Source organism: Ambystoma mexicanum, chromosome 4q, assembly GCF_040938575.1.
Source record: "Ambystoma mexicanum isolate Mex_15411 chromosome 4q, UKY_AmexF1_1, whole genome shotgun sequence".
Classification (NCBI taxonomy): Eukaryota; Metazoa; Chordata; class Amphibia; order Caudata; family Ambystomatidae; genus Ambystoma; species Ambystoma mexicanum.
In genome coordinates, this window is record NC_090928.1 from 870,232,850 (window position 1) to 870,255,573 (window position 22,724).

Here is a 22,724-nt window from a genome sequence, read left to right on the forward strand (position 1 = left end):
ATGCTAATAAAAGCTAACCATGAAGTCAGTCACGTGGATGGGTGCTGGTTGGAGAGGTTTATGCGCCATAGCAAGAAAATAAAATCATTAAGTGTCCAGCTAGACCGAATTTCACTGCAGGTGGTTGCTAAATTCTGATGGCATATGTGTTGTGCGCTGTGCTTAATCCTGGAGGAGCATTATATGATTTTTGTTGTGGTCGTTGCTGCAATTTAAATGTGTGCGGTTAGGTAGCCGTGTTTGTGACGGAAGATCACTGAAGTGGTGCGTGCATACGTACCTTGAGGCTCGGATGGAACCTTGGCTTTGAAGCAGAGTGATGAGGTAATCTGTAGAAGGCTGTGTTATCTACTGGTGCAAGAGACATGCTGGCCTGATGCATCATCTCAAACCTAGAACCTTTCCGTTACTAATGACAACTTTTCCAAACTATCCTAAAAAAAGACTATAGAAGATCTAACTACAAACCTAACTTTTTTAAACCCTAAACATTCCTATTTTCTGGGAATGTAGTCCTGCTTTTAAGCCCATTAAAATATAAACTTTCCCAGAATGCATTTCAGTAATAATGTTTCTATGATTATGCATGGAGGAAACAGCCTTTTACGCAATGGGGATGTGCAGATCGATGCACTGATCCAGAAACGCTACTGTGCACAACGCATACTATTAGTTTTACGATAAAGCATGCTCGTATCCAATCATTATTATTGCACATGTTTTCAACCTCTCCTATTCATTGGTAACTGGACTAAGATACCAATCAATTGAGCAGATTCGAGAACTGAATTGAAAGCAACCGTTGCAGCAGGCCAAATAGGACATTTAAATGAATGCCGTTGGAGCATAAGTTGTAATGTCATCTTTTCAGTATTTGTCATTGCTAGCCATCAAAACCTACCAATACAAAAGCTCAGGTACATACTGGCAGTTGGCGCGGTGGGAGGGCAACATTGCCCTGCCATTGATGCTCAAAAACACATTGGGCCTCTTTCCGAGATTAGAGATAGTCATGGCGTTATTTGCGCCTTGACTGCCTCCAATAACGGGTCCGGCACCGGTATGGTTCAATGGAGACTTACCGGTGTAGTCTGACCTTTGCGGGACCGGTACATCCCCATTGAAAAAGCCATTCCCCATTCCCATTGAGCCCCTATAGGGCTCAATGGGAACGGGGAAGGCGCTAATAACGGTACCGCAAATTGCGGTTCTGTTATTGGCTCTGAATTCCCTTAACGGGTCTCGTCCATATCGCCTGGTCACACCATGCGTTAAAGGAGGGACCCGCTAAGGGAACTCGTAGTAGGGTGGTAAGGGATTACCGGCACCAGTCTCCTTACCGGTGCCCGTTATCCCTTACCGCCCCACTCGGAATGAGGCCCATTGTTTAGGAGCCGTCGAGGAGCTGTCGTTAATGGGTGGCTTAGTCCAGATAAGTAACCACCCGAATCACCTTCCTTGTGAACGTACAAAATGGTGTCAAAGAGTAGCCCCCTATAGCAACGAATTTGCCCCGATTTCCTTGCCAGTATTTCTCCATCCACTGACCAACAACATTGTAGACTGGCTAACACACGGATTATGAGCCAGTTTGTGTAGTGAATTCTCCTTCAACCATTTGAGTGCAGTTTTTTCGACAGATGTGCTTTTGAGCATGTTACACCGCGCAGATAGCACACAAGTTTTGTTACTTGCAGGCAGACAGTCATCTTTGGCATTATGCACACATCACGAGAGCCTCTGGGGAACCCGTTCTACAGTGCAAATATGGTCTAGATGCTTTGGTAATGGCTCGAACATGGAGCAGGCAGGATTATTGCAATCAACTATATTTGGAGACGCTGAAATGTACATTCCAACTCCATGCACTCCAAAGTCCACTGGCTCTGGCCAGTGAGATCACTTTACACGAGTCAGTATTGGCCTTGGCTTAATGCCCTCAATGTATATAAACTCTCAGGACATAGTCACCCTTCTACTGTACTGTAAAATCCATTATGTTTATCCCCCGGTGGGAGGATACACTTTTTCCTTCAAATTCTCTACACTGCTGAGTTCATGGGCAAACCTCTAGTGGAACTGAAGTTCCAAGTCCAAGTCGACACATTCGGAACAGCTGTTGGTAAACAATGTTGACCAGCATGCGGGCCACCTCATCTGAGCAGGTCGATGCTTGCCAAATCCTGTGACAGCTTTGTAGCCCAAGTGACATGCACAACGTGACAATTGATCTTTAAAAAAAATATAACACCTCTAGCTTTTGCTACTTTTAACAAATGGGTATGTGTGCCAGTTACTTCTGACTACCCACCACAAGGTGCCCATGGGTGCAGCAGTCCAGATATGTTTTGATCACTGGCTCCTGGGACTCAGATATAAAAACTGACCCACAATCCCCATTTAGTATTTATGTCCAAAAGGTAATCATTTCTACGATGCATATATAATCCCTATGAGCATTCCGCTCCAAGAAGCGGGCCCATGTCCAAGCCCACATCTCTGGGGCCACCAAGAAAAACAGCTGAACTTTTCAAAATCTGTACGGGACTTGCCAATCCTACTGCAGTTTCCACTTCATTTCTTCCCTCCCAGGCCCTCTGAACCACACTGGCCTCCCACTTCACTACCAAAAACCAGGATGTCCTGTCCTCACACTCCTCTTCTCCCCTCCAACCACCCCCACCTCTCTTGCCTCCCTTGCCCCCTCTCCCACCCTCCTCCATACTCTCCTCGTTCTCTCCCATTGCACCAGATGAGGTCTCTAAATTAGTCTGCTCTATGCAAGTCTCCTCCAAACAGGTGCTGACCTGCTCATCATTTCCTCTCTCCCCCTGCCTTGGCTGACTTCGGTAACCACTTCTTTGCCAATGGCTCTTTCCCACTCCACCTCAAGCATCACCTCCCTCACCTAAAAAAGTAAGCTGTATGCTGACCCTTCCTGCCTGGCTAACTATCATCCTATCCCCAACACCCCCTTCCAGGGCAAACTCCTGGAGAAATTGGCAAACCCCCAACTCACCACCACACTGAATCTGTTGGCTATCTCCACAACCACCAGTCTAGCTTCAGAGCATCCAGAAGCATGGAAACTGCTCTCCTGAAAAGACGTGATGACCTGCTCTCAAATCTTGATTCCAACTCTCCCTCCACCCATCCTCCTCAATCTTTCCTCTGCCTTTTACATGGTTAATAATGTCACTCTCTTAAAGTGTCTCTGTGAGACACTTTACATTCCCTTGACATCACAGACCTGGGACTGGCTTGGCTGACCTTCTTCCTATCTAACTGACCTTCCCAGGTGCAATTGGGCCCTTTCAACTCCTCCACCTTACACTCTACCTGCAGCGACCCTCAGGGCTCTAGCCTACTGTTGTGGCTCTTCAATATCTACCTTGTCCCTGTGGCTCACTTTGTCTCCAGCTTCTCTGCTCACTTCCAGTGTTATGCACACCAGCTCCCCTTCAAGCATCCCTCCACTACCTTCTCTTCTTCCTCTCTTATACCCGACTGCTTGACTGCTATTCAGGCATGGTGCACTAATAATGATCTCTGCCTTAATGCCAGTAAGACAGAGATCCTTCTCATTGGGATGCATTCTCCCAGCCTCCCTCCCTCTCTATGGCTGCCCTCCTTCGGTCCCCTCCCTTCACCTTCCTGTGAGGCAAAAAACCTTGGTGTCATCTTTGACTCCTCTCTCTCCTTCTCCCCTCACATCGCGGACCTTGCCAAGAATGCCAACTTTCAGCTCCACCTCCCTAGACGCATTCTCCCTTTCCTCAACTTCCACCAGAAGCTCAATGTCTCCAGAGCTCTGGCCCTCTCTAGGCTGCAATATTGCAACAGCCTCTTCCTCAATTTGCCTCTTTCCTCTCTTCGCCCCATCCAACTACTCCAGAATAGGACTGCAACACTTACCCTTGGCCTCAAGCCCAGGGACCGCATCTCTCCAGCCCAAATATCTCTCCACTGCCTTCCGGTGGCTGCAAGGATCAAATTCAAGACCTTCTGCATCATCCACAAGCCTTTCTGGGGACGGGGACCCTTCTACATTCAATTCTCTCTCCCCAAATACCTCTCGGCGAGAGCTTCGGTCCCCTAGCTTGAATTCTCTGCAGATCCGACGTGTCTCCAAGCAGAGAGTAGGGGGCAGATCTCTATCTTCCGCAGAGGCTTCCCTCTGGAACAGTCCCCCTGCCTCTCTAAGACTTGGGCCAGATCTCCTTAAGTTCCGGAAGTGGCTCAAGACTCTGCTGCTCTCTACCTCTTTCCCTCCCTTGCTAATTTCCCCGTCTGCCTGCTTTGACTGGTCGGTCGGGTCCCTTATGATTCATATTGTGTCCAGCCCCCCCGACCCCCATTGTCCAGTCGACCTCTGCACCCACCCAACCTTGCACTGCCATTCCAGAGCCCCCCCCATTGACTAGCCTAGCACCCCCTCCCAAGTCAAGTCCACCTCCCTTCACCGCACTTGACGGTTCCTTGTCATCCCCTGGCACTTGCCCTCCTGGCCTCCCTTTAGCACTTGCCTAAACCTGGGCCCTCCTCCCCTCTGTCCCCCCACTCCCCTCTCTCTCTCTCTCTCTCTCTCTGCATTTCTTGCTGCTGCATTTCCATGATTCGAAGGTCACAAGGCCTAATAGGACCGTTATTGTTTTTATCTCCTTGTTCTCCCACCCCCTTATTCTCTTGTGGCGCTTGGAAACACATTGTGTATAGGCGCCTTATAAATTAGCTATAAATAAAATAAATAAATATGCTGCACCTCCCAGTGTCCAATAAAGATTGCTTACAAACAACAGTGCATAACTGTGATCAGAGACCATGGGGTCACTTCCTGTTACATCACTGAGCTGTGACGGGTCATGTGGTGCTACATAGGCAACCACATGATTTTGGTCAATTGAGACAGGGTGATCCCTCTCAGTTTGAAGTGCCTTGGCTGGGGTGGCTCAAGGATTCTGAGACCATGTCGCTTATGCGGCGTCTTCTCTCAAAAGTATATCTCATGCAGCAAGCAACCGTGCCCAGGGAAATCATTTAATTTGTTTCAGGATAAGACTGTTTTCATCTCAGCCTACTTTAGTTCTGCACGAAGCAGGCCATGAACCTTGGCAATCTCCTCACGCATCATTATCTGAAGCTTTATAAACCGTCGAATTTCTAAATATTTTGGAACCTTCATTGATGGGAAGTGCTGTAGCACTTTTTGTATAAACATTGCGCAAGCTTAGCAAGTACAAAAATAGCTGTGTGTGACTTTAAAGAGATGCTTAGCCAAATGTGCCTACTACCTGCAAGCAAAATGCTACTGAAGGTACAAATGCAACCTTGAGTTAGGTTTCCCAAAAGAAATGGATGCACCGTGAATTTCCTCTAGAAACTGATTGGGACACTTTCAGGTACTGCCATTAGTAGAATCTGTGTTCCATAGCTGTGACATGTAACACGGTTAGGTACCCACCAAACATTGATAGTTAAAGGAATAATCTGATTAAACAAAATGCATAAATATTTAATTCTAAAATGAAAAGGTTCAGAGTTAAGGGATCCGCAGGCCTTAGGAGTATAACAAGTGAGAGCAAAACTCCAGGACTGGAAATAGAGCTTTGCATGATTTGTGCACTCTGTTGCCAGTCTATGATTGCACTGCCCTGACCAAGGAGCACTGTCATTGGTCTGGAGTCCAAGTGGGTGGGGGATCAAGAGAAAGGGGGATGTAGAGCCAATTTCCCTTACCAAGGCCAACATTAGTCCAAGGGAAGCCTTGCGGGTATCTTGTGTTGGGATCAAGCAGAATACCACATGACATACCTGAAGCCAGATTGTGAATGAGAGATAAATAGCGAGGGTGTCTTAACATGAAGTCTTCAAATGTACCGGAACCATGTGTTTAGACAAAAAGCATTCAATGCTGTGCCTGCACCTGCACAAATGAACCCGCCATGAGGCCAAAGATTAAGGTTATATCATCTTGGCACAAACTGGAAAGCAGGAGGAAGACGATACGCCTCAGGGTTGAACCTGCCCCATTTAGCTGGAAATAAACATCAGACTACAGAGGACAAAAACAACGCAGTTGATCTTGTATGAAAAATAGATGTTCGCAGTGAATCACAGTAATAGGATTACTTCATTAGGTTGGATCTATTACTGAAAACGAGCCAACGAACGGAGCATTGGGCACTCTTGTAACAGAGGCTGACGATATGAAATGTATCCTGCTCCCCCAACGCAGACAACAGTAACGAGCCGGCCGGCCCATATTCATTGAAGACAATCTCAGCCCTTGCTTCATTGGAGAGGTCAATCTCAAACCATAGCTGGGCATGCAGGATAAAAAAACAGGGATCGTCGAGTGCTTAAGTAACGTCCTATAAATAATAGTCATTACCACCTCTAAGCTCATTACCACTTGGACAGCTACTTACACTAGCAGCAGAAGAAAGAGAGTGGGTTGTTCAGAAGCAAAGTTCTGGGAAAACATGGTGAAAAAACACAGCATTCACAACATAAGTACTAGAGAAAGAGGGTCTAATGACAAACCACTCAATACAGCAATCTTGCAAAATGCACACACACGCACACACCCCACCAGCAGCATAGGATGAACATCCTGCATGAGAGATCAGTGTTTATAGTTTGTCATGGCATGAAGGTCAGCTTGTTCCATAGAGGAGGCATCTATACCTCTACTGCACTGGCAACCTAAGGATTTGATGGTCAACAATAGATACATTATAGTGGTGATTCATGCACCAAAGGTGATAGAGGTCATCTTCTTTCTCTGAAGTGCCAATCCATTAAGCCAATACTGTGATAAAGATGCAGAAACCCACAGATGCATTCAAAGCTCTAAAGGGATGACCACGATCCAGGCATCTGAGCATGATAACAAATGTGGGCAGGGAAACATCCTCTGGACATGCAATGATACACAAATACGTTTCTCTTTTAAGACTCAACATGTGAATCCTAACAGTAGAAAATAAACATGGATCCCTACATTTTTAAGCAGATCCTTTGCATACGCCGTGCTCCTTAATATGTCCTCACTCAGGAGTTGTCATTTTGTAGATATTTTTCTGGGCAACTTCCACACTCTCTGCTTATGGAAGGAAGACGTTACTATATCTGAGTGGTTGGTTGGTTCAGATCCAGGCGACATTATGATCAATAGCCCAGTCCACCCTACTGACAAGGTGATGGATTCGCCCACTTAGAGACCTCCTTAAATACAACCACTCTGGGGTTCCACTCAAGCCCGCCAAGCTGTGGATATGGTGTCCATCTGCCACAGCACTGACCTCATGAACCTCATCATTGGTTAAAATAGCAAGTCCAAGGCAAGGGAATGGGTGACGCTGTCAGTGAAGACAGCATGAACTGTTCGGAAAATAAAGGGTGTGATGTGGCCAGAGTAGGATCAGGGGGAAGTAATGCTAAGCAAGACCCTTTGCATCCGGGCAGATTAGTGGATGGTGAAACTGGGGTCACTGGGAAGATCAGAAAAAGGGGACTCCAGCTGATTGGGAAAGGATGAGAAAGAGCGTTCGAGGTTGGTCAGACTAAAGGGACCACTGACTTCTATTTCTATCGGAGCACAAATGGTTTTCATAGCAGCGGAGACTTTGATTTTTATAAGGATATAATGCAATTAACAAATAATGAATCCAGCACAGACACATATTTGAACTGGGCACTGGGATGATGATAGTGAAAGCATGGGCCATCCTCTGGATACTCGAAAAGGTGTGAGACAGGAACAGAGGCAGCAGCCAACAGTCTCAGGACGGGTTCAGATCTGATTCATACCTTCAATAAGTAAGGGCCCTCTTCATAGTTCTCAGATTTCTCAAAAGCCCTGGTCTTTCAAGCTCTGTTTCTGTCCTTGATACTGCTTCGTGGCTAGAAACTTGGCTCTGCACATACAGCAAATACTTAATGGCACTGCTCACCGCATCATGTTGGCAGACTGAAAAGTGGACCAGCACAGGCCTGTCTTTTGGAAGTAGGCAAAACGTGAGAGCCAACACCGTAAAGGAAACTAGGCATTGTACATATTCTTCCCGAAAATACCCCCAACGTTACCCCAATGATACATTGTCCATTCAGTCACAATGCTGGAGAGAGTTTGAAAATATTAGTTCTAAGGACTTCTGGAAAGTCACAAATCTTGGATCCCAGGATGTCATGCAATATTGCTTCATACAGATACATTGTACTTCTCCTGAATGAAAAACAATCTTTTGAAAACAATCCACAAACATGGGTGTGTGGTTTTGGTTCTATGAACCTATTGGCAGCATTAAATATGCAGGATAAACTACAGCCTAATGTAATGATTGCTTATTATGGCCATCCTATTTAAATCCTTCATTGAGGATGAAGTCAAATCATATGTAGAAGGCACTTATTTCAGAGAGTTGAATTTAAGGGAGGGGCCTCATACCCACCCAATCGCTGCAGGGTCAACCAGTGTTTATCCCTTCCAACATTCTTTTTGTATATGCATAGATCATTAATATGGGCACGATTTAGAGCCCAGGTAAAGATCTGCTTAGTCCTCTCCAATCCCAGCCTGAAAGCCACTGAGCCAGTGGAATGGGCTGTCATATTTTAGGTTTCTAAAGACCCCTGAAGCACAGCTCTGCTTAATGGAGGTGCTTCCACCAGGTGTACCCTTAGAATTTGTAAGCAGAACCATTCGAGGGCTACCTTGAGTGGATGCCAATTTTCTTGGAATATGGGAAGAATTGAGATTCCCATCTAATCTCAATTTAGCATCCATTTAGAAGAGGGAAGGAATGCCTGAAGTTCCCCAGATGATGTGGGTTGTGAAAAATCACGGGGGCTAACACCATCCTCATGGCAATGGGGTGACAGCCTGCCTATGTTCACATGATAGCAACCGCCCGATTCTGAGAAGAGCAGGACGTAGTCAGGGCTATGGCAGGACACGGGTTGATCTTGTAAAGCTTGTGATAGCTCTGCTTCCCAAAATCCTTAGACAACAATGGACCACAGTGACAGAAAGCTACTGCTTTCTCCCATTAAGGTCTTTGTGATAATTTGCACAGCTGTATCGCAAACCACCACATGTACACAGCCATTTCACAGTATTAACATTTTCTCAGAGTACAGAAGTGAACACAGAGGCAGCTCTCACAAGGAGAATACACATATGGGAGGAAAACAACACGTGTGCTTTTCTAAAGGTAAAATTGCACATGCTTAAAGCCTCTTCCTTGAGACTTGGATATCAGATAAAACAATATTTTAAACTGTGGACAGCTCGATATCTTGATACAACTGGTCACAGCAGCTCCAAACAAACTCCCCCACATCCAAGAGAGTTACTGTTGATAAGATTCAGGCCAACAATATGCTTCTTGTCTACTGATAATCTGAAATGATTTGCACATGTTCTTCTGCGAATGCCACTAATGGAACATTCACCTTAGGGCACCATGGTCTGGAACAGCAAATAGCTAATGCCACTACCACGCTGATGGACTACATTAGGAGGAAGAGACGTATCCGGAAATGGCTCAGAAGACAAGTGAAAAGAGGTCTACGATGGACTGTCACAAGGACTGGACCATTTCAAAAGCTTGCGATGGTAAGATCCAAAACAACATAATTATGTTATGTTACTATTCTTTTATACTGCTCCAAATCATCACTGTTGTCGTTTTAGAGCATGCAGGCTTTCATAGGAAGTTGCGTAATGCGCCCCATCACATCCAGACCTTAGTATGCCGGAGAAAGGAAAAGAAGTGAGGGGAAGATTAAAGAATGGGGAAGCATCAAACAGATGGTACAAACACAGGGGGGAAGGGATATAGCCGCGGTGGAATGCTTTGCGAAAGACCGGCAGCTAGATTGATCTCATTTTTGAGCTAGACAGACAGTGGTCCGCTGAACCACTCTCTGCATATTCTCAACTTCCTAGAAGAATTGTGCCAGATTTTCATATACAGGGTGCATATGATTATGCTTTGTTGATTTGTTTAAATTTGTCAAACGTGTATTTTGCTATTTGTTTTAATTGAGATGTTTCTGTACCTCATTGGTATAGGTTTTATGTTATATATCACACCAATGTAAAAAATGTGTTGATTAAATAATAACATCCGGTATTAAGTACACAATGCAATATTGAAGGCTGTATTTTTTTCCTAGCTACAAAGCTCCAAGCACAATCTGTTTCTACTTGGCATTTATTTAATTAAACATAATTACAGGTTCTTTTCAGATAAGTGTTGAAGTTCTTCGACTTCTCCACCATGTTTATGTGTTTGTCTTATGCACATTCCCAATATGGAACATGCCCATACATGTTGGGAGCCCACCTTTGTAAAAAATTGCAATAGCATGGGTGCATGTCAGTCCTGTTAGGTGGACCATAGTTCTGCAAAATGAATGAGGCGGATACACCATAAAGTGCTATGGCTTATTTTCCTGGGGATCTCTATGCATTGTACCCCAGGTCAAAACCCAAAATGTTAATTCCGAGAAAGCCTGAGCCAAGAGTGGCATAGCCAATAGACTGTTTGGAAAGGTAAATGTGGTTGGTAACAAAATGAAAGACAATAGAGTGGTCATACCAATAAGATAGCACTTAAAAGGCCTGGCACCTTGATGTCCCGTGTCAGGGTGAGACAGAGCAGTGCCTTATTTGGGAGTTGGATATCAGAGTACTGTTCTATATAGTCATCTATATTGAGAAAATACAGTCTGAGCTCCTTATGAAGGTTGTGTTCATTAGCCTGTGTGAAAGGTGGAGGTGGATGTATGCTTCAGAGGACAGGCAGGGGGGCAAGTGTTAGATGTCTGTCCTTCTGTCTCCAGTGAAAGTCTGACACCCTTCTGTTATGTTGCTATGATTTGACTCTTAGCATGAGTGTACCGTGTGTTTTGCTGCTTCTACAGTACTTCATGACACAGTAAGGCCATCTCAGAGTATCAAGGAGTAGGGAGCGAATCTTTCAGGTTGCAAGTCAACAACTTGAACACCAGTGCACCCAAAGATCAACACTGAGTGACCTCTGAGACATCCACAATGCCAGAGTGGAGAGAAAGAGTGTGAAACAGAAGTGAATGTGCTCCAAAATGAACTCACAGGAAAGAGAAATGGTGAACTGAGCTGCTTGTACACCTGGAAACCTATCTAATATAATAATTTCATTTTTCTTTTGATTTAAACCCAGGCAGTTCTCTGCCATTCAATGATCAATTTAGTTAAAAATAAGTTGAATATAAGGATATTGGTTCAGAATCATAATGGAGATGAAGAAATATCTTGAGTATTGTCCACAATAATTTTGAAAACCTATTCCCTGGATTAACTAGGAGGTCTTGAAGTGGTTTCAGATAAATTATGAAAACTATTCGAGAAATGCAGGAGTCCCGGGGTACCCCACAATTTACCAGTTCAGGATGGGAAACAATCTTTCATTTTGACCCGCAAAGTTTTATTGCTATTGAGCGAGGCAATCCAACTAGCTGCATTTTCAGAAACCATGGCAGACTCTCTGATCACAATGAAATAGAAGAACATGATGAATGCTATCAAATACTGCCAAAAGGAAAAGGAGCATCAGTAGGCCTACAAGACCCTCGTTGATAATATGTAAAAGAGAATCTTTCATGTCCAGATGTGCCATCTCTATGCCTCTACCAGGACAAAAACCAGACTGGTGATCTTATAGAAGGTGATGTAATTCAACATGGGCTGGAAGGTGTGAGGTAGGTAGGTACTCAATCCAGAATCTTCAAGAGAAAAGGGGGCTCAGTGATTGGTCCATAGCTGGCACAGTCTTCTGGGTAAAGTTGTGTCTTCTTTAATAATTGGATGGCCCAGGCTTGTTTGAGTAGATCTGGAACTAATGCAGTCTCTAAGGGAGGCTTTAATACATGTACCGTTGAAATAATTCAAGGAATAAGCACACTTGTTAACGAGTGCTGAAGAGCAACACAGTTATTCAGCCAATTTGTAGATTTGAGTGTAGCTAAAAAAGATTTATTCTCTGACATGGAGACCGGATGGGATTCAAATAATTCAACAACCAGGGCCTGGACACTTCAAACTAATGGGACAGAGCGCACTAAAGAAAGATCAGACTTTGGAAGTACTTGTGGGAGCACTAATGAGGAAGAGATGCACATTCTGATCTAAAAAACACTTTTAGAAAAAAAGGATCACATTTTATTAGACCGAAGAGGGGACTGCAATGCAGAGCTAACATTTGAGCAAGGCTTTTGCAGGAAATTCAGGACAATTCTTTTGAGGAGTGAGAAACTGCTTCAATTTGTGAGGCATAACACTGTCTCTTCATTTCCACAATGGCTTGCTTAGAACATAGCCTTGTATGTTTTAAGTTCACTGCAATTAAGTTGATTTGTATTTATTTATTTATTGGGTATTTATAATGCACCTATACAGCAAATGGTGTTTCAAGGCACATCAAGACAAAAAAGGGAGCGGGGGGCAGGGACAATTCAAGAACATTCTTACTTGGCCTTGAGACATTCGGAACGTGCAAATGCAGTAACATGAAATCCAGGGGAGAGGGGCGGGGTAGTGCAGGGAGGGGAGGAACATGGATGAAGAAAACAAAACAAAAACCTTCCTACTAGGACTCGAAACAATTTGGATCGGGCTAGTGCTGTAACATGAAATTAAGGGAAGATGGGGAGGAGGAGACGTGCATGACGGGGAGGAAGGAGCAATACTTAAGGAGGGATGGAGGAGAATAGTACATTAAGTGCAAAGTGAAAACACAGCACAAGGCTGGGAATGAAGAGTGGGTGTACAATTTGGGAAAGTCTCAACTGATGGTGTAGGAGCTACATCAAGTATGCAGGTATAAGTAAGTGAAATGCAACATTAGAATGCCTCACCTCATGGTGCAGGGGGCTACATCAAGTATGCAGGTACAAGTACGTGAAATGCAACATTAGAATGACTCACCTCATGGTGCAGGGGCTACATCAAGTATGCAGGTACAAGTACGTGAAATGCAACATTAGAATGCCTCACCTCATGGTCCAGGGGGCTACATCAAGTATGCAGGTACAAGTACGTGAAATGCAACATTAGAATGCCTCACCTCATCGTGCAGGGGCTACATGAAGTATGCAGGTACAAGTAGGTGAAATGCAACAATGGAAAGTCTCACCCTAAGGTGCAGGGTGCTACATCAAGTATCACCTCATGATTAAGATGCAAAACACAGCACAGGACTGAGAGATGTCAAACCAGCAGTTACAAGTAGGTAACATTCAGAACGCAGCACAGGGCTGAGAAATGACACTACAGTGGTTGCAGGTAGGTAAAAAGCAAAACACGGCACAGACTGCGAGATGACAAACCAGTGGTTACAAGTAGGTAAAAAGCAAAATACAACACAGGCTGCCATATGACAAACCAGTGGTTACAGGTAGGTAAAAAGGAAAACACGGCACAGGGCTGATAAATGTCAATCCAGTGGTTCCAGGTAGGTAAAAAGGAAAACACAGCACAGGCTGCGAGATGAGAAACCAGTGGATACAGCTCACTGCATGTTCAGTGTGTAGAAGACAATTGGTTCCTCCTCCCTTTGCGTTCTTTACTATTAACATCGAATTGTAGAGTAGCAAGATTACATGTATATGAGTTTTTATCAGTCACTCAATAATAACTTTATTTCAGTCATCCACATGTTAAGCCTTAATAATTTTAGATTTCAGAAGGGCAATTAAATCTAAATGTTCAGCAATGTGTGCATTGTAAGCTGATGCTATGTGGTCAACTTTATTATTTTTTTATTTTATTGGGCATTTGCAAGGTGCTTTATACAATAGAATTGTGTTTCAAAGCACCACAAAGCTAAATGGGAAGGGAACAGGGCAAATACAAACAATGGCAGACAGTAATATACAGTCATGGTCTTACTGGGCTTTGTGCCATTCGGCCATACAAGTGCATTGAGGAGAAGTGCAGTGGATGGGGATGGAATGGGGAACAGAGGAGTGGACAAGTGCTTGAGGAGGGGCCAGGAGGGAGGTGTTATTGGGAGCCGAGGAAGAGAACCCCAGGCTAAGTGCTGGTACACGTGACTCTCAAGCTGGGATGTGGCACCACCAAGAGGGGGCCACAGGGCAGTGCAGTGAGGGGAAGGGTGCTGGTATTGACTGAGTGGAAGAGCCTGGGATCCTATAAGATTCATGAGGATCAGGCCACCAGTTGCAGCAGCAGTGGGGTGATTAGCAGGGGAGGGAAAGAGGTAGAGAAGAGCAGAGTTTTTAGCAGTTTACGAAACTTAAGGAGGTCCAGTTGAAGTCTGAGGGGCTGGGAGGCTGTTCCAAAGGGAGGCACCAGCCGAGGAGAGAGACCTGACCCCAATCTGCTTGGAGAAGCGTTTGACAGTCATGGAGTTGGAATTAGAAGAGCATAGGGCTTTAGCAGGGGAGTATTTAGGGAGGGAAGTTGGAGATAGCGCGGTCACAGGCCCCAGAAGGTCTTGTGGATGATGCAGAGGGTCTTGAATTGGAGCCTTGCAGCCACTGGGAGCCAGTGGAGATATTTTAGGGCTGGAGAGCTATGGTCCCTGGGCGTGAGGCCAAGGATAAATCTTGCAGCCCTGTTCTGGATAAGCTGGAGGCGTCGAATGGAGGAAAGAGGGAGATTCGGAAAGAGGCTGTTGCAGTAGTCCAGCCTGGAGAGGACCAGAGCTGTGGGGACATTGAGCTTCTGGGGGAAGACGAGGAAAGGAAGAATGCCTCTGTGGAGGTGGAGCTGGAAGTGGGACATCTTGCTAATGTCCATAAAGTGAGAGGTGAACTTGGGCATGACCCTCAAGCCTTACCAAAATATCTTTGAAATGAGCATTACGGGAGCTGGCCGTTAGTTTATATCTCGAGATACTATGTATACAAAGTTAGTATAAACTGAGACTTAGGCAGGTGAAGAAAATAGCAGCATGATTAGACATGGGATGGATGGACCAATATTCCAAGTAATAACCCAAACAAGGTGCGACCCCTGTAGTCCACATATCTTATACAAACATATTCTGCATTTATCTGTAGAATCAATGGATGCAAAGTTCGGAAGGAAAGAAAATAGATTGATAATCTTGTAAAAACCCAGCAACACCAGCAACAAATATGATGCAGATGCCACTTCTTCAGGATCCTGCAATGTACCCTTCTGCAAATCAACCTGGATTTTGTAAATGCTTATGCGATAAACTATTGACCTTGAAAAGAGCACTGAATGCAAATGGCACCAGTCTGCTAAGCTGAAAACCAGACGAGCCAATGTCCACATTTGCTTTCGCAGTCAACATTGGCCAATTTGAACATGGCATCCAGTAGCTTGGGAGCAAGAACTGTGGGGTGCCACAAGCATAGCATTGTTTGTCTATTTAGAAGACTGCAAAGTCTTAATCGGTAACATAAGATGTTTCAGTAACATCCCAATGGTCCAAATTACATCTCTGGCTGGAATCACGTTGTCTGGGATCAAGAGAAGGGGATCCTGATGAAAGTACAATTCCAACTCCTAATGTATGATAGCAGTAATAGGACTCCTACCATAATAGGATAGCTCCCGCCGGTAAGATAGCTCAGCGGGTTGAGCGCTCGCTGCTGCGATCTGAACGTGATCTGCAGGTCGCAGGTTCGAATCCCGGCAAGGCCAACTCAGCCTTTCATCCTTCCGAGGTCGATAAATGAGTACCAATTTCGATTGGGTGACATTGTATGTAAATATGTGCTCTTTAAAGCACTTTGGATCAAGGCGCTATATAAATAACACATCATTATCATAATACTGCTTATATTCTTGATTCAAATGCACTTGAATCTGCACAATTGTATGAGCAGAATGTTTGCTTGTGAATAACTTTGCACACCACATATTCATATCTCTTGCCCATTATCTACTTTTATGGATCTTAAGTGTGGGCCAAGGGGTTGACTGACCCCAAGGAATTGGAGGGGGAAGTATCAGGGCAATCCTTTGAAAGGATCATAAGGATTTTCCTGGGAGAGACCCTATAGATGTTACATTGGACTTTGCCCTTCATTGGGCTTTACTCTTAATGCTGAAACAAGTCAGAATGGTGATACACAGTCAAAGCCATTTGCCATTACCGGAACTAACGCCTTGCTTTATAGGTGCATTTATTTCATCTCTGGAACAGTTTTCATTGATTTCAATGAAAGCCGGGTATTAATGGACTATCAGTGTGCATGCAACCACCAGCAGTCCTGGCCTTTGGCTAAATAGTTTGTGTGATGCTATGGTCAAACCACTTTTAAAGAAACAACCCGAGTCACACTGCCATGAGTAGCTATCAGCCAAATGCAAACTTCTCTGTGGTCACAAATATTTTGGAGCTAGTGCCAGTCAAACAAATGCTTTCTTAGTCAGGGATACTGGCCCCACTGGAGCGTGGGGTCAATTGTGTCCACAACACGAAAACACTTTGTTAAAGGTATTGGATGTCTCCTCTGCAACAGCCATTCCTCCTTTTGGTCTTATTGGATCTCCTTGTGGCCTTAAGTGACACACAGTATTTGACAATGAAGGGGACACATTTTATCACTTGGGGCCTAAGAATTTGCTGGTTTGCATCTGCTTGTCAGCACATGACAAAGGGCAAAGATACATCTATTCTGCTTGTGGATCTCTCTTTCCAACTATAGTTCCTCCATACTCTTCTCCTTCCTTCTTAACATGTATGTCCACTCCTTCTAAATCTTAAAAAAAGCCTGCCATAGAGCAGCAGACTTATGCTGCTGACACACACATCTGTGTGCTGGGTTAGAACATCAAATACCCTCCCTTTTCCAACTGCTTGCAATGAGTTGTAGCATGACTGAATGAGAGCTTACTGAACCTCACTGAGCTTTTGGTCACCAAGCAGAGACTGAGACTCCACAACATCATAGTTTGCATTGTCCAGTCAATCCTTACTGAGGAGAATATTCAACCTTTTCTTTGCCTGCTATCAAAGAATCTTTTTTTTACAACTGTCTGTAAGCTGAGCCTCAATTGACAGTATATGTTTGTTGTACTTAACGCCTATGAGGGCATGGACGCAAAACAGAAAAGGGAACTTTTGCAGAAATAGTGCAACGATGGAGCGATAAGATAAATGAAGTGAAGGGCCAATGTCCAGTCCGTTTCTAATCCACTAAGCTCAGGGAGGGTCCAAACCCTGCAAAGTGCCCTTCAAACAACTCAAAGTCTCAGGGGGTTTGAAGTATCCAAGCACACTTTTCGACTTGGCCTGCATTGAATGATCTTCTCTGTATTGTTGACACACTCCTACCAGGGAATGATCGTTCTAATCACTGCTCTTACCCAAGTGGTCTCCTGGTGGTTTTCACCAAGGCAAGACCTGGTAGGTTTTCCCTCTTGCCCTATGGGTACCTCATACCTTTACTGGAGCAAGCCCTTTCAATCTCCTCCTCTTGCTCTAGGTGTCTCCTGTGACAGAATGTCTTCTGCTGTACATAGATCTTTGTCATTCTGCAGTAAATGTAAACCCCCCAGCCAAGGATAGTATTCTTGAACCCGACACAGGCTCAGCTTTGGTTCTCAAGGATTTGCAACCGTATTTTGTTGGCTACAGAGACATTGCAGCATCAGTATATGAACTAGAGCCCATCACCAGGCTACTCTCTTGCGCTGTTTCATTAAGGCCTGGCTATTACCAGCCTTTGAGTCAAGGCCACCACTAGGATCCTTACTCTGGCCTGCCCGATAAACCATATCCTTTCTACAATGTGGCTTAATTGGCTTAGACACCTCCTGTTCTTCAGCTCTCCTGCAATATCGCCTATCTGGCTTGGTCACCTCAGTTACTTCCTCTCTGTCTCTCCTAATTCTCTCTCTGCTACAAAGCCGACTCTTTGGTGTTCAGCTTCAAAGTGTGGCTGCCCTAACACACACACTGCTAGATTGTAGCTTCCTACTTTTAAATGTTTACCTATGCACTACAGTTGTGATTGGTGGCTCTGTTTCACTCTCATGCTGCAATCTTCTGATATGTGTGGCCCGATAGGTTGCACCTCATCCCCAGTTGTCACTGTGTCTCCATATGGTTCAGGTGTTTTGCTGTTTTTAATAATTTAATTTGGCCACTTCTTATCGTCCAGAGCCCGAGAGCTAAAATAACCTATCTGCCATCTTGAGGTCAGGCATACATGTTATGGCAGCCAAGCCGATCTTTGTTCCAACCATCGAGGCTGTCAGTAAGTGTGGTTGCTTGCAATTTGTGCCTCTGTACAGCCCGCATATGCTCTGACTGTTTCTTTCCCCATTTTCTCCTGATTCTTGTCTGACTATTTTCTGTGAACCTTTGGGGCTTGTGCACTCGATGTGAACTTGGAGAGCATTGCCCTACATTTTGACTCACAAACAGGCCTCAGGTAAAAGTAAAGTCCCTACTTCATTGATAGAAAAACCCTTCATGAGGCTGAGATATACATCCAGTTGGGGTATGCTAAGGATTAGTCATTGGGCCTCATTACACGGAAGGCGGTAATGGTTAACGGCCACCGTTAATGGTAACGGTGACCGTTAACCATTACCGCCTTACTACGAGGTCCCTTAGCGGGTTGGTGCTTTAACGCCTGCTTTTTGCAGGCGTTAAAAACCAACCCGCTAAGGGACCTCGGAGCTAATTACGGCACCGCAAAATTGCGGTGCCGTAATTAGCGCCTTCCCCATTCCCATAGAGCCCTATGGGGCAGAAATGGGAATGGGGAAGGGCAATGGCGGAAGGGGGATTTACCGCCCCTCCAACCTTGGAATGGGGCGGTAAATCCCCTTTCCGCCAAGGCGGTGCCGGTATTTTACCGGCATGAGCCATGGCGCTAATAGCGCCATGGCTCACCGCCTTCCGTGTAATGAGGCCCATTGTCTTTGAAGCTCCATGTGATCCTCCATATACCACCTTCAAGTGTGGCATTACAGATCTGGTGGCTTTCCTTGACCCCCTGAATTACCCAGCCACCCAAATAGTTGCACAAAAGGTGACTTTGTCACAAAACTCATCTCCAAAATGAACATGGTCCTGGCTGTGAGCAGCACAGAAATACACTCTATCCCAGTCGTCACCTAAAACTGGTAGGTTACTGTCAGAATTCCAATATAGACATTAAAGATGCCTTACTGGAAATGAGCCTTAACAGAGAGTCCTTACCTATTTACTCTGGGAGGATATGTAGAGGGCACAGTGTAAAATCTATCAAGTCAACTGGCGTCTCCATACACAGCACCAGAGTATGACCTGAGACATCAAGCGGAGGAGTTGCACCAGACCTCCCAAGCGAGGCAGCTGCAGAGAGTGTGGGCCAAGACACCACCTGTAGTGACATGCAGGCTATTAGAGCACGGAAGAGGCTCTACACCGACATCCCGAGAGCGGGTCCACCATGTTGATCTTTAGCTCTGGTAAGCAGGTTTGGAGATAGGTAAGAGGCAGATCAAGTGTGAAAGTAAGTGACATAAAAGTATGTTGTTGTGCCCATCTACAGCTTTCCCCCATTAAGTGCATATTAAACACCCCCAGCTATATACATCCTTTAGGCCCTTATTGGAAGGCCAGGATAGAAACCACACACTAAGGGTTCACCTATCAACAGTCTTGCGTTCCAACCTGCTGAGGAATAGGGAAGCCTGAGCTCCGGTGGAGGCAAGCAATAAAATAACACCAGGCAGTTCCAGTGTGCTTTGCATAAAGTCAACAGGCATAATTGCAGCATTAAAAAGAACACAGATCATTATTTGACAACTTGGTCTCACACTAAAAATTTAAATGTTTGTAACCTTAAACTAGGAATACCGATTCTGACAGCCTCAGTATTTGTAGGCTAGGGTAGAAAACATGAAGAGTCAATTTCTCCATTGGGGTCCAAGGGAAGCCTGGAGATAATGTTTCCTTTCCTCAAACAGATTTTTAGCTGGGTCTTAAGGTAAAAAGGGCTGCGCACATGCTCAGTTCCCGATGCGCAGACATCCTAAGAGAATTATATATATAGGATAGGCTATACTCTGCATTGGATCTCATAACGCACTGGTCAAATTGTGCAGTGGACTGATGGCGTGCATGCTTTATGTTTCCCAGCAATGACTAACATACATGCATGCTTGTTATTTCTACTACAGAAGGACTTATGCATACCTCATGTCCATGTTCAGAAACCAATTAGGGCCAGTGCTACAAAAAGGCGACCCTAAGTAGCTGATTATTGCGCCACCAGCAGAGCAGCACTAGAGGGTGAATTTTCTGACTGAAAAAAAATGAAACCTGGCCCCATAGTTAGGGCTTTGGGCACTTTGACTAGAACGGCACACATACTTGCATCGTCCCTGGAAACCACACTAGGGTTTAAACTCTAAGCTCACAAACAACCTTCTCCAAACAAGACTTACAATCCGAGGCTTGAACGGTGGCTTGATTTTCTTTTCTTCCAGAAGAACCCAGTCAATCTCCTTGAAAAACGCATGCTGTTTGATGGCATCCTCCGAACCCTGTGCTGGAATGCAGCCGAGTCGCTTATTGGGATTTTTTGTCATAAACTAGGGAAAAAAAGAGAAGTGAGGCATTACAAGCCAACAGCAACACAGACACAAAACCTGCCATTCTCGAGGCAACTGGGACGGACGATACACATTGCTCCGAGCTCATTTACAATCTAACAAATCCAGAGACCTGATAAACAGGTGATACTAGAACACACAATACAAAATAATTCCTCTTTCAAAGTTAATGTAAGGCCCAGGTTAAAAGTCATAAACCAAATAATTAATTTACATGCACAGTCAGATTTTCACATCTGGAAGATGTTGATTGTAACTTTGCTTGTGACATTAATTCATACAGTGACAACACATGACCAATAAACAGACAAAACCTGAAAGGAAAATGTAATCCTAATCTTAATAACACATTGACAGGTCAGAGCAAACACCTGAAATAAAAAATTCGTTTTTACCAAAAACATATACAAAACAATGAACTCAAATGAACAAAGAACATTAAAAACGTGAAAAATAACCAACAAATTAACTATAAGCAACAGAACCGATATAACAGATATAACCTAGAAACTTGAGCACAGAAATTGAAAATGCTAAAATAAGAAAAATGTAATAATACACACAATTATATTTTAGATTGATCTAAGCATCAGATACCATATTGAAAAACTTCAGGGGACCATTTCCCAAACAGATTGTTTGACTGTTTAAGAGAATGGCAATGAGGCCATTCTTCCTTGACTCCAAAATCAATACCAACCCACAGGATTGATGCAGAACTGTTAACTCCTTCACTGTAACTGATGACCGAGGTATATAGAGGCAATATCCTGCCACCACAAAAGTATATTTTGAGCAGGAATCTCAATCCAATCCCAGATACGAACTAAGCCCCATGCTTAATTCAAATAAATATGCTGAAAATCATCGGAATAATACTAAATGTGTTTGACGTAATAGATTCAATTCTGTGATTTCATATGTGTGTGGAGAGCCAACACAGCCAGTCTTTTCAGCCTCTGTGTTAGATTTCGAAGACCAATAGACGTCTTCACCAAATGGTTGTCAGAGAGCTAATGAGTAAAAAAAAAAAAGAAAAACACCAGACAATTCTTTCTCACAGAGAATAAAAAAGATATTGTTTCGCTGAAGCAAGAGTATATATGGAAAGCAAGCACGCAAAGTCCACCTTATCTACATCCGGTAACAAAGGTAGTACCTATTGAAACCAATTCACAATTCTAGCATTGTTGGGGATCACGCTTTCTATCTTGCATTCCGCTGTTCAAAATATGTTCTGTCTAAATCTTTCATTTCATGTGTCTCCTTATCTAGACCAGCTTTGATAAAACTTTTCTTGGTAGGTCCGCGTTTCACTTTCAAACTATCCCTTCTGTGTTCATGCAAAGCAAATCATATTTTTAGATTGTCCAATAAAAGGTAGCCAATCTTGGATTTTGTTGCAATTTCAAAACTGGATTAACCTGGCATCACACCTATGTTTGCACATCCCTTGTTGCAATTTACTGAAATGTTTAACTGGTCTGGAGGGAAAAGTTACAACTTCAAGTACTCGGAAACAGAGCTGATCCATTACTCTTCCAGGTAATCTGCAGATTTCCATTAATATTGCATTATGTGAAACGGCTAACGTGATATAATCCTTAAAATGTCCAGGTGGACTACTTTAATTGGGGATGACTGGTCACACTCACCTAGTAAAATTGGATACCACTGAAACTGATTTAAAGATAGTTTTACAAGTAGGGTGTTTGGAGGTTTCCACCAAGGAATTAATGGGGCAGGTTGTGGCAAATGTAAACTTTTAAGGCACACTTGGCCAGTAGCATTGAAGGATTAACAATTTAAAACAGTGGGTTAAAGCTTGCCCCAACAATTATTTTTGGAACCAATATGCCAAATGTTGTACTTTCAAGTGTGCCTGATAGAATTGTAAACACAATTACAGACTAGTTTACCCCGGCTCATAGAAAGTTTTTGGAAACATTGCAAATAGGGCATTTTGAAGTGCATTTGGTCTAAAGCAACAACAACTACTGCGTGGGGTTTAACAGCAATTCTAAAGTGGCTTGAACTTGATTGTCAATAGTTTTAAACTTGTACATATTAACGCTGACTTCTAGCAGTCGGTCTTGCAATGTATTCTAGCCATCACCTGCTT

General features: G+C 44.1%; 1 protein-coding gene across 2 annotated transcripts in view; it reads right to left on the bottom strand.

The window, feature by feature from the left end:
- The window catches only part of PRKCE (protein kinase C epsilon), a 1,836,175-nt gene that overhangs the window by 40,186 nt on the left and 1,773,265 nt on the right, over window positions 1-22,724 (bottom strand). For both annotated transcript variants that reach the window (XM_069608445.1, XM_069608444.1), the window contains one exon: window positions 20,435-20,581. In XM_069608445.1, the coding sequence (XP_069464546.1) occupies window positions 20,435-20,581 (147 nt within the window). The remainder of the gene's footprint in view (window positions 1-20,434; window positions 20,582-22,724) is intronic.